General features: G+C 41.2%; 1 protein-coding gene across 1 annotated transcript in view; it reads right to left on the bottom strand.

Moving 5' to 3' along the window:
• The window catches only part of PAK1 (p21 (RAC1) activated kinase 1), a 62,779-nt gene that overhangs the window by 41,171 nt on the left and 8,364 nt on the right, over positions 1-13,244 (bottom strand). Inside the window, exon 4 of the mRNA XM_049776242.1 lies at positions 6,888-6,925. Coding sequence (XP_049632199.1) covers positions 6,888-6,925 — 38 coding nt within the window. The remainder of the gene's footprint in view (positions 1-6,887; positions 6,926-13,244) is intronic.

Genomic DNA, 13,244 nt, shown 5'->3' with positions numbered 1-13,244 from the left:
GTTCCTAGAGTATATTCCTAGGTGTGGTACAGCTGGATCCTATGGGAGCTCAATTTCCAGTCTTTTGAGGAATCTCCATATTGGCAAAACACAAATTAAAGAGACAAAGTAGCTCCAAAATATGCTGCTGTTCTTATTATAATAAAAATTAAGTTATTATAACAGTGTAAAATCACCCCATGTGCCATATCTCCAACTCCAGGTGAACTAGTCTGAATCAGGGTTGCACATGAAATAATCCAAATCAGACTGAGGGTGAAACACTTATAGTCGGGCAGTCTTCTACCTCATATCTCCCCAAGCTGCCTGTCATAATTGTTTTTATTGAGTACATAGACCACCACCAGGTGGGGTAATAAGGACATATTAAGGACAGATAGCTCAGGCTATCCTGAGCCTGTCCAACCCAGGTTTACATATAAGACAATTTTTGTTTTGGGTGAAACAAATTGTAAACAAACAAATACAAAGAAACCAGGATGATCTTTGTTTTGGGTAAAATAAGGTGTAACCTAACAACATAGGACCATAGAGAAGCAAAAGAAATCTTTCATACAGTGTTCCCAAGAGGGTTTCCACTGCACATGGTATCTCCATGAAAGAATAAAACTTTGGTCCACCCACCCAGACAGAGGCCATGCCTAGGGGCACAGGTCCCAGGCTGGAGATCAGCACTAGCACACTGCAGGAAAGAAAAACTTCAGTCCCATAACATAGTTGAAGGACATACTCAGGGCCATGTCCTCCTGAGTGAGCTGCCACTCATAAGGCTGTAAGATAATCTCTCACACACAGAAACTGCCGAGCTCTCCCTGGAAGTGGGGGAAACTGACAGTGACATAGGAAAGAAGCAACTTGAAGGAACCATGGGGAAGCAACACAAAAGCCCACCATGCCTTGATCTGTCTAAAGCTGAATGGGGAGTGTTCAAATCTCCCACTACTATTGTGTTTCTATCAATGTGTTTCTTTAAGTGTGTTAGCAGAAGCTTTTATGAATGTTGGTGGGCCTTCATTTGGTGCAAAAAATGTTAGTATTTATTGTTTTCTTCTTACTTAACCAACAGGGAGTGTCCATCACTGTCTCTAATTCAGTGTCATTTTTTATACTGAATGTTATTTGGTCTGATATAAGTTTGTCTGTCCCCACTTTTTGTTTTCTTCCAATGGCTTTTTTTTTTTTCATCCTTTCACTCTAAATCTGTATGTATCCTATAGGTTTAGGTGTGTTTCGTTAGGCAGCAGATGGATGAATTTTGCTTTCTGATCCATCCAGCCACTCTGAACCTTTTTATAGGGCAGTTTAGTCCATTGACATTGAAAGAGATGAATGATATATAGGATTGTGTTGCCATTTTAGTGTATGTTGCGTGGAATCTAGCTGTTTTTGCAAGGTTCTGTTTTTTTATAGGTGACTTTTTGGCTAAGTTTCATTGTTGCAAATACTGCCAGTACTTGTCTGAAGAGGTTCCTGTCCCTCCCTCAAGTCTAAATGATAGCTTTGAAGGATAGTGGACTCTAGGCTGGAAGTCCTAGAGCAGTGAAGGCAAACCTTTTTGAGCCCGAGTGCCCAAACTGCCGCACAAAACCAAAAGAATTTCCTTAAAGTGCCAGCACATCAATTAAACCGTAATAACAAGATGTTAGTATCACACTTGCCTCCCACCACACCACATATCTTAGCTGCAGACCTTCCTGCATGCCTGCTGCAAGGCCTTTGCGTGCCACTGCTGGCACGCGTGCCATAGGTTTGCCATTGCGGTCCTAGAGTATTCATTCAATACCTTGAAGATATAATTCTATTCATTCCTGGCTTTAAAATGTCATATGGAAGGTCTGTCACAATAGATTTTAGGGTATTTTTCTCTTTTGCTACTTTAAGTAATCTGCCTTTGTCTTTCTTTTTTTTTTTTTTCTTTTTTTTTCTTTTTTCTTTTTTTTTTTTTGGTTTTTGGGCCACACCCGGCGGTGCTCAGGGGTTACTCCTGGCTGTCTGCTCAGAAATAGCTCCTGGCAGGCACAGGGGACCATATGGGACACCAGGATTCGAACCAACCACCTATGGTCCTGGATCGGCTGCTTGCAAGGCAAACGCCGCTGTGCTATCTCTCCGGGCCCTGCCTTTGGAATCACACCCGGTGGTGCTTCAAAGATTACTTCTGGCTCTGCACTCAGGAATTACTCCAGGTGTTGTTCGTGGATCTATAGGGATTCCAGAGATCGAACCCAGGTTGGTCACATGCAAGGCAAATACCCTTCCCACTGTACTATAACTCTGGCCCCTCTCTTTGTCTTTAGTTACTACCATTTTGGTCACTATGTGTCTTGGTGTTACTTTGTTTGAGTTTATTTCATTTGATGTTCTTTGGGCCTCTTAAATCTGTGTCTCTGGAATTTTCGACCTCTGGTGCTACTCTCCAGAGATCAGAAAAGTTTTCAGTGATTATTTCTTCTGCCAGCCATTTTTTCCCTTTTCCCTTTGACTCCTCCTTCTAGTATTCTTATGATTCGAAGATTATTCCTGTTGCTATTTTCTATCACAAATTTTACATTCTCTCCCATTTGTTTATCGACCTTTCATCATTTCATTCTTGGTGATGACCGAGTCTTTTGTCTTCAGTATCACTAATATGGCACTTTGCATGCTGAATTCTGTTGCTGTGTCTGACTATTGGATTTTTAACTCCTTCAAGTCCATTTGTATGGGGCTCTTTGATACAATGGATTAGTTTCTCTTTCAGCTGGCTGAATTGTTCTTCCAATGAATGGCTACCTTATTTCCCTGGCCATTGCCTAGAGCACTGCTTTAAGTTCCTCTTTGTTGAGGGTGGGTGCTTTGTTTGAGCTTGATGATTTGACAGGATCAGTGTCCCTATCCATAAGAGTATGTGAATTCTTTTGTTTCTTCATAGTTTTGAAAGATTTGTGGGCACTGCGATGTGAGAGACCCAGATAGTCTGAGATCTGAACTGGGTGTGTATGTGTGGGTGTGTGTGTTTTAATATTTCAGCACACTTTACTCTTTATAATCTGTTAATCTAACAATGTCAGTGCCCTAATCTGCTATCATATTATCAATAGGAAAATTATCACCAATTATCCCATTTGGATAGAGGGCAAGTGTGGAAGGATTGGGGGAAAAATAGCAAAAACAGACACGTGGAGTTAGTGGGGTGGAAAATGCCAAATTTTTGCTAGTCTGAAAGTCCTTGCAGTTTTAGGGTTGAAGGACTGGTGGTGACACAGGGGCTTCCTGGTGCAGGGGAGGCAAGGAGAAGTAGCACATGTTGTATAAACAGTGAGTGGGAAGGGATGAGAACCCTTGACTCACCTAGATGATAAAAGATGCAAAAGGCTGTGGCCGGTGAGGTGGCACTAGAGGTAAGGTGTCTGCCTTGCAAGCGCTAGCCAAGGAAGGACCGTGGTTCAATTCCCCGGCATCCCATATGGTCCCCCCAAGCCAGGGGCAATTCTGAGCACTTAGCCAGGAGTAACCCCTGAGCATCAAATGGGTGTGGCCCGAAAAACCAAAAAAAAAGAAAAAGATGCAAAAGGCTGCATCATGTGAACTTTAGGGCACGTTCTGGGTTCCATGGGCAGGTATCAGAGACTTCCTGACTCAGTGGTGGGAGCCAAGTAGAAGTTGCACATGGCCAAAAACTGATTTTTTTGGTTATTTTGCTTTGGGGCCACACCAGAGGAGATCAGGGCTAATTCCTGGCTCTATGCTCAGGAGCCACTTAGAGGATCAACTGGGATGCCTGGGACTGAACCCAGGCCAGCCATGTACAAAGTAAGCACCCTACCAGCTGTACTACCACTCTGACCCCCATGAACTAAACTTTTTCATTGGTTTATATTCCCATTTCATTCAAGGGTAGGGATCAAGTTACTAATCTCTCAATTTTCAGGAATTGGAAGGCAACTACTGGCAGTGTAACAGAACCCCTGGCCCAGGGTTCTGGTATACTCGAGCCTTTAGAGTCAGTGTCCCAGATCTGAACTACATTTTTGTTGTTGGTTTATTTAAGAGGGCCTCCTTGGCTCTGTGCTGGTGGGAATTGTGCTAGGGGGCCATATTTGGTGCCAGGGACTGAACCTACATACAATACAGCGAGTATTGAATATAATAGGTACCTCCTTCTACAGCAGAATATGGAAGGCTAGTGCCCTATATGCTGTATTATTACTCCAGCTCCTTGAACCTCAACTTTTTTTTCTAAACTCAGGTTATATCCTATCCAGCTACTGTCCAATTTCACAGAATGATCGATTTGAAACCAAGATGGGAATGACATGACAGTACAAGCCATGTCTTCTGTGTAAAAGTAGTAAGGAAAGGGACCCAAACGAGAGTACAAGCAGCCAGCCTGGATTTGATCCCCAACATCCCATATGGTCCCCCTATGAGTCCTGAGCACAGAGACAGGAGTAAAACCCCTGAGCACCACCACGTGTAGGAAAAAAAATAAACCTAGTAAGGAAATAGTATGCACTGAGCAATGTTCAAAAAATGGAGATAAAAAAAAATGTCCTTGGCAGCTTGAGGTTGTAAGTACAGAGACTAAGCCAGCACAGGTTTATATTAAGCAGGTGTTATCCTCTCTGCCATATGGCACAAGCCCCAGGGCGTCTCCCCGTCCCTGGCAAACAACAAAGCTACAGCTTTGCCGAGGGACCCTTCTTAAGACCGTTCTGACAGAAACTGTCTCAGTTCTCTGCTGTGGTGCAAAGAATCCTGGGCTGGGATTCAGAAGACCTTAATCTAGACCTGCCAGTCTGGATAGTTATGAACCAGCAGGAAAGTCCACTTTTATACCTGTGAAATGGGATGGTAATATTTCCTTCACAAGTTAATTAACTAATCCATATAAAGTTCTTAGCACAAATTAGCTATTGAGTTAGTCACAGCCGTCCTTCCTCTACTAAGAGCATAACAACATCTGAGCAATACTCAGATTTGTTCAGGCATCTGATTCAATCATCTACTGGTCAATAATGTGGAGGTTTTAACATTGGCTAATAGAGCATAGAGTCCCTCCTGGTGGGCTTGGGGAACCATAGGGGATGCCAGGAATTGAACCAGGCTGGCTACTGTACTCTCGCTCGGGTCCCTTTCCTTACTCATTTTACACAGAGGACATGACTTATACTGTCATGTCACTGTTTCCCATCTTGGTTTCCCATAGATCATTCTGTAAAATTGGACAGTAATTGGACAGGATAGAACCTGAGTTTAAGAGATTCAAGGTTATTAGATTCAAGGGGCCAGAGCGATGGCACAGTGCTAGGGGATTTGCCTTGCATGTAGCTGACCCAGGACGGACCTCAGTTCAATCCCCCAGCATCCCATATGGTCCCCCAAGCCGGGAGCGATTTCTGAGCACAGAGCCAGGCTTAACCTCTGAGCATCACCAAGAGTGGCCCAAAATCCAAAAATAAATATGAGATTCAGGTTCAAGGAACTAATGCAGCAGACAGGGCACTTGCCTTGCATAGTCTGCTGTATAAGAAGGTAACTACTATTTTCTCCCTCAGCTTATAATCATATCTATTATATCTAGTGACAAGGAAAACTAAACAGGAAAAAGCAATATTGAAAATCAGGTGCCCATTTCCGATTCCTATCATTCTAATAGTAAGTAATACTTTCTATTCCTCTGCTTCCAATACTGAAAATCAGACACCTATTTCTCGTCTATAAAACAAGGATAATTCAACTCAGTTGACTCCTGTGAAGATTAAAAAGGGGAACAAAGAAGGACCCAGTATGTTTTAAGGCATTGGGCATACACATTTTCTTAAGCCGTTAATAGTATAAATGACTCAGTTAGCCAATACCCACAATACTATGCTTCCAAGTATTTTGACAGTGACAGTCATATCTCTTTTGTTTCTCTTCTCTTGTTTAAAATCCTGCAACTAATTGCCAAGACCTTTAAGATACAGTGAAAACTCCCACCTGACCTGACTGTCACTCTCTTATCCACCTCCAGATCTTCAGACTTAGCTTTCTAATCATAATAAAGTACTTGCAATTCCCTGTATAACTCATAAACCTCCACGACTCTGCACATACTATTTATTCCCTGGGATATTCCTGTGTCTCAATTTTTTTCCCTAAAGCACCGGATCAGATACTGCCATCAAGAAGTTTTCTTGGGGCTGGTACAATAGAATAGCAGCTAGGGTGTTTGCCTTGCATGTAGCCCATCCAGGTTTGATTCCCATCATCCCATATGGTCCCCTGAGCCAACCAGGAGTGATCCCCAAGCACAAGCCAAGCATAACCACTGAGCAGCACTGATATGACCCAAAAACAAAACAAAAAAGTTTTTTCTCATCTATTCAATCTTTTATACAGTCAATATAGTGCATTTGGCAAAGAATAGAGCATTGCAGACATAGGCTAGAATTGTAACTCATTGATGTAATGTTTAGTTTGTGGAAGACTTTTGTGTCAGACCCAGTGCCATACATACAGAAAAATTACATACCTTCAGATCTCTCACCATACGGTAAATTCTAAGGTAATAGGAAATATCTGATTTATATTCATGTTGTCTATTCTCTGTAGCATCTGGCATAACATAGGGACATTATAAATGTTTGTTTTTTTCCCCCGGTTTTTGAGTCACACCGGCAGCACTCAGGAATTACTCCTGGCTCTATGCTCAGAAATCGCCCCCAGCAGGCTCTGGGGACTATATGGAATGCCGGGATTTGAACCACCGTCCTTCTGCATGCAAGACAAAGGCCTTACCGCTGTGTTATCTCTCCGGCCTCAAGACATTATAAATGTTTTGTAAATTAATACAACATATTTCATCACCTTTGGCTCTAATGACCACATTTTTGTATTAGAACAGAAAAAAAACACAGACTTACCAAAGTGTTGGTAGAATTATAATCTTCAGCTGATTTATCTGGAAAGGCGGAAAAAACACAATGGACTCAGTAAACAACTATAGTTAATACCTACTTGAAAACTAAGAAAGTCTATTCAGATGTTCCAACCAGACCAGCTCCACAGACAACTTTTCTCAAAAGAGATGTAGACCAAGCCATGAAAAACTATGGGTACACCAGCCCACACAGCAGAAAGCTGGCCATCTCAGGAGGCCAAGGTGGATCAGATCCCTCCCATGCTGAAGCCCCATTTGCTACCTCTTTCACCCAGAATCACTGTTTTCCTGATGGCTCTGCCTCATCCCTATGATTCCCTGTGGGACACCAATCTGATCACACTTCAGGTACATCAGTTTGGGGGCTGATAACACCATTGTTCTTCGGAGCAAGTGTGGGCATCCTCTCCCTATATCTTTTTTCTTCCAGGAGGCCTGCTAGCTGAGGATATGCCCCTCTAAATCATCGTATCCGTAATAGTGTTTTGACTTTCTGTATTACTTCATTTGTTTGATGCTGTCATCCTTAAAGGAACACCCCAATTTAACAGAACGGGCAGGTAACAACAAGACCTACTAAACCTTCTGTGGTAGTATTAATGATTTCATTGGAAATACAATAATAATTTTCACAAATGTGTTTGCTATTGTACTTTTTATTTTCTCTCCCTCTCTTTTTCTTCTCTTTCATTTTATTTTTTCCAATAACTCTGCTTTCACTTATCTAGAAACTAATGTATTATGATCAACTATGTCAACAACGGGATGCATTTTCTTTAAAGAAATAAAATATATAAGATTTATTCAAATACATGAGGCTTAGAGAAGAGTAATTAATAAAACTTCTGCTACTGTTGGCCTTGACCATGTTTAAGTACATTAAAACATTAGCTCTTTTAACTCACACTTCAGCTCTGAATAGTTACTATTCTGTATACTTACACAAAAACCAAGATTCAGAGAAGTAAAGCAATTTTTTCCTGTTTATAGGAGAAATTTTCCCTATTTAACACAGATTAAACAGAAATCAAGTTGAATGCCAGAAAAATTCTAGATATGCTGGAACTTTATTCATAATGTCAGCTATATCACCATCAGGAAATTAACTTCATTCTTAGAGGATGTGAAATAATAACTGGCACAGTTCTAGGCTATCCATGACAAATCATGACCAGCCTAAAAGCTTCAGCTTTTAGAAAGAATTTCGAATCAACTTTTAGGAACAATTTTCAAATCAGCATCAACTTCTTCAGCTTTTAGGAAGAATTCTTTAAATCATGTCTAGGAGTGTGATTTCTTCCTTATGCCCCTTGATCATCAAGAAATGACCCTCTCTATCTCTTATACATAACCTTTATAAGCCTGAAATCTGTCCTCTGGTATTAGTATGACCATCCCACTCTTTAGGAGGGCATTGTTTGCTTGAAGACTTGTCTTCTACCCTTTGACTTAGTGTTTCTGCTTGCTCTGATTATTCTGTGTTTCTTGCATGTAGCATAACCTTGGGTTCCATTTACTGATCCATTCTACCACTCTGTCTCTCTTAATTGGTGCATTTAGTCAGCTATCATTGATAAAAAGTTACTGTCATAGAGCTTTATGCAATAGTTTTGCAGGAGTCTTCTGTTTGTAGGATTCATCTTATTTTCAAGTAGCTCCCTTAAGTCTTCTTGTAAAGGTGATTTTGAGTCTATGAAGTTCCTGAGTTGTTTTTCCATGAAGTTGTATCCATATTCATCTTACTACTACTTCAGTGAACTTTAATCAAAAACATATACAAACCCTCAGAGCTATGCTACCAGATATATAAATGGCATTCATACACAAAAACAGATTTTCCCGAAGGCTGCTAAACAGCTTACAGCATGAAATAAAAAACAAAGACCCTTAAACACAAGTTCTGATACCAACAAAAAAATAATTTCACACCCAGCACAAAACCCCCATTCCTCCTTGGAATAACCCAGACTCTGTGGGAAAAGTGAGAAAGAACAGCAGGCTAGAAATAAGGAAGGAAATACTGCTGGGAACATGATCGATCCTTTCCTGGCATTACCACTGCAGGAGGAGTGGAGCTACAGTCTGTCATCTTCACCATCTGTGCCCTCTGATTTAAGCCAGATATTTGCTAGGGAAAGCAGTCTTCAAAATTTTTTTTTTTTTTTTTTTTTGGTTTTTGGGCCACACCCTGTGCCGCTCAGGGGTTACTCCTGGCTATGCGCTCAGAAGTTGCTCCTGGCTTCTTGGGGGACCATATGGGACACCGGGGGATCGAACCGCGGTCCGTCCTAGGCTAGCGCAGGCAAGGCAGGCACCTTACCTCCAGCGCCACCGCCCGGCCCCTTCAAAATTTTTTAGTTCGTTCTGGGTCCTGATTTACCCCAAGAGTGTAGAGATCAGCCCTTCCACTGATCTAGCCATATTAATGAGAATGCTTTCAATAAAGAGGCAGCTGGAATTGATATACACTAAAGATACATCCTAAATAAACTTTCTAAGATACCATATGCCAGTCAAATTTCTAGACATGTGGGTCTTCTCATTACTTAACTAGAAAAAGATCAATATTCTTGTTATAAAAGGAGGAGCTTCAAATAGTCACATGTAGTAGTTCCAAATAGTAGTCAATTCAGAAAGGAATTATGAGACCTGGATTCTAATTCTAATTCTGCTGTAACACACTGAGAACAGAGAGTTCATCAAAAGAGCATTTATTGGGCCCAGAGAGATAGCACAGCGGTGTTCGCCTTGCAAGCAGCTGATCCAGGACCAAAGGTGCTTGGTTGGAATCCCGGTGTCCCATATGGTCCCCCGTGCCTGCCAGGAGCTATTTCTGAGCAGACAGCCAGGAGTAACCCCTGAGCACCGCCGGGTGTGGCCCAAAAACAAAAACAAAAAACAAATAAAAAAAAAAGAGCATTTATTATTACTTGTCTGTTTGGCATTTAACTAATAAAAGTTATTTCCCTCAAGAATTACATGACTTGAGGCCAGTGAGGTGGCGCTAGAGGTAAGGTGTCTGCCTTGCAAGCTCTAGCCAAGGAAGGACCGCGGTTCCATCCCCTGGCATCCCATATGGTCCCTCCAAGCCAGGGGCGATTTCTGAGCACTTAGCCAGGAGTAACCCCTGAGCATCAAATGGGTGTGGCCCAAAAAACCAAAAAAAAAAAAAAAAAGAATTACATGACTTAATGACTCACATTAATTAATCTTAGGAAATAATATTAAAAGTGATAACACTGTCAGAAACTATCTACAGCTTTGTTACACCATCTCCAATGCTGTCAATACACCCATAAGCACCCCAATAAATGAGATGAGTGCCCCCAAAGGACCAGATGCGTAGCAGAGGCAGCATAGAGCTTTGGATGGAACCCAGGAACCCATCTAAAACCCCCAAGCCCAACCTTGGCCCTAGAGAGTCTCAAGTGTCAATGACTGCCTGCATCTCTCAACAACACTGCCAAGAAGCCAATACAGGCCTAACGTCACCGTCCACTGCCCAAATTCTGAAGTATTTAGTTGCAAACTCTCCAACTACAATTGAAGACATCAATACCCTCATGGAAGTTTACAATCCCCGGATACCCCATACTGCCTCTAGAGGCTAAGTCATGAAAATCATCCTCAGGGGAATAAAGTGGAAATGAATTTTAGCCCAGAGAACAGAAGATATAATAAGGAAGCAGTGTAAAAGCCCACCAAGCTCAAGGATTGAAGATGATAGCTCAGAACATTCTACCGGCACCAACCGGCTATATAAACTCTTGGATAAGATACTGGAAATACCATGAAGTTTAATAAACTCAAAGAAATAGTGGTACAGACACAAAAGCATAAATGAAAAAATAACGATCAGAATTTACAGAACTCAAGAGTATGATAGGTGAAATAAAAACCAGATGGTATCAATAGCAGAGTGACAACAACTGAGAAACAAAATTAGCGAGTTCCATGATGGAATGCAGGAAAACTCTATAAAGGAAATGAAAAGCATACAAGAGAACTAGGAGATGAATTCAAAAGGAATAGTATGAAAATCATAGGAATCCCTTAGGAACAGAAAGGAGAAATCAACGAAGAACTAATCCAAGAAATCATAGAAAATATTTTCTCAGGGGACAGAGCAGTGGTGCAAGCAGTAAGGCATCTGCTTGCCCACTAGCATCGGATAGACTGTGGTTCGATCCCCCAATGTCCCATATGGTCCCCCAAGCCAGGAGCGATTTCTGAGTGCATAGCCAGGAGTAACCCAAGTGTCACCGGGTGTGGCCGAAAAACCAAAACAAAAAGAAAAAAATATTTTTTCAGAGCTGAAGAGTATATGTACCTAAATTCAAGAGACCCAAGAAATATCCCATTTAAAAATTCAAGACAGAATCTGAAAACAACCCAGATGCTGATGTATGGCTAAAGAAACTGTGGTGCATATACACAATAAAATACTATGCACACATCAAGAAAAATGAAGTCATGAAATTTTCCTATTCATGTATAGACATGGAAACTATTATGCTGAATGAAATAAGAGGGAAAGAGATACACACAGAATAGTCTCACTTATCTATGGCATTTAAGAAAAATAAAAGACATTATTGTAATAATACCCAGAGACAATAGAGATGAGGGCTGGAAGGACCAGCCCACAATATGAAGCTTACCACAATGAGTGGTGGTGAGTGCAGTTAGAGAAAAAACTACACTGACAACTATCATGACAATGGTAGTGAGTCAGAGAAATAGAATGCCTGTCTCGAATATAGGCAAAGAGATGGAGGGCTTTAGTGGTGGGAAGGTTGCAGTGGTGAAGGGGGATGCTCTTTTCTATAACTGAAACCCAACTATAAACATGTTTGTAATCATGGTGCTTAAATAAAGATATTATTTTTAAAAAAATAAGCTTGTTCGGGGTCGGCGAGGTGGCGCTAGAGGTAAGGTGTCTGCCTTGCAAGCACTAGCCAAGGAAGGACCGCAGTTGGATCCTCCGGCATCCCATGTGGTCCCCCTAAGCCAGGGCAATTTCTGAGCGCTTAGCCAGGAGTAACCCCTGAGCATCAAACGGGTGTGGCCTGAAAAACCAAATAAATAAATAAATAAATAAATAAGCTTGTTTAATGTCAATAGCATAAAGGAACCAGTTAAGACACACAGAGTGGACAGTTCCAAGAAACTGAGCCAGAAAGACAAACCAGCAACAGGTTCCAATTTTCAACTCAGAAGAGACATTTTTCACACCCAGGTCAGTATACACTGAAAGAGAAGCACCAGGTCAAGGGGAAAATTTTCCTAGCAACATTTCTGATGTTTATCTCTGATGTTGGAAGAATACTTATGCAATGCTAATTCAGAGCAAGTTCAAGAAGCTGAAGATAGGCATGTTGGAACAGTAATCTTTTTTTTGTTTTTGTTTTTTTGGGTCACACCGGGCAGTGCTCAAGGATTACTCCTGGCTCTATGCTCAGAAATCACTCCTGGCAGGCTGGGGGGACCATATGGAATGCCGGGATTCGAACCACCGTTCTTCTGCATGCAAGGCAAACTCCTTACCTCCATGCTATCTCTCCAGCCCTGGAACATTAATCTTAAGACCATTTGCTATACATGTTCAAGATTCAAGCCAGAACATCATAATGACTTCAAAACGATTCTCTGGGGGTCAGAGCGGTGGCGCTAGAGGTAAGGCATCTGCCTTGCAAGTGCTAGCCTACGAGGGACCGAGGTTCGATCTCCTGGCATCCCATATGGTCCTCCCAAGCCAAGAGTAATTTCTGAGTGCATTGCCAGGAGTAACCCCTGAGCATTAATGGGTGTGGGCCCCCAAACAAACAAACAAACAAAAACAATTCTCTAAGGAGTTTTTAGAAAAGAATTTTACCAGTCTTCAGAGATCTGAGAGCAGAAACTACTTTCTCTTTTTAGAAAACGTTTAACTATGCAATAAAGATCTGTGAGCAGTCAAAAGTACCATTGATTGGAAAATTTTCAAAGATACTTTGCCATTTTATCTGCAAAGTTCCAGCTTCTTTTTATTATTTTTTCTTTTACCAGAAACGGTCTTCCATTTGATCACTCTAACCATTCACCCACTGAATAACACATGAGTTATTCTCTTTGGACATGTTATATAACAGAAAATTTGTATACCACTTTTAGCATTAGTTTAAATTTAATTTTTCCTGCAATAAATCTCTAGGTATTTAAAAACTGGTAGCTGACTATTTTCACTTGAAAGAAATTGCCAAACTGTTTTGGATATTGGCAGTATTCTTTAGATCTCACACTAGAAATGTGTATAGTTCAATTTTTACATGTTTTTGGACAACATTTGTAACTTGCTATT

This window comes from Suncus etruscus, chromosome 7, assembly GCF_024139225.1.
Source record: "Suncus etruscus isolate mSunEtr1 chromosome 7, mSunEtr1.pri.cur, whole genome shotgun sequence".
Lineage (NCBI taxonomy): Eukaryota > Metazoa > Chordata > Mammalia > Eulipotyphla > Soricidae > Suncus > Suncus etruscus.
This window is presented reverse-complemented; position numbering and strand designations above follow the sequence as displayed.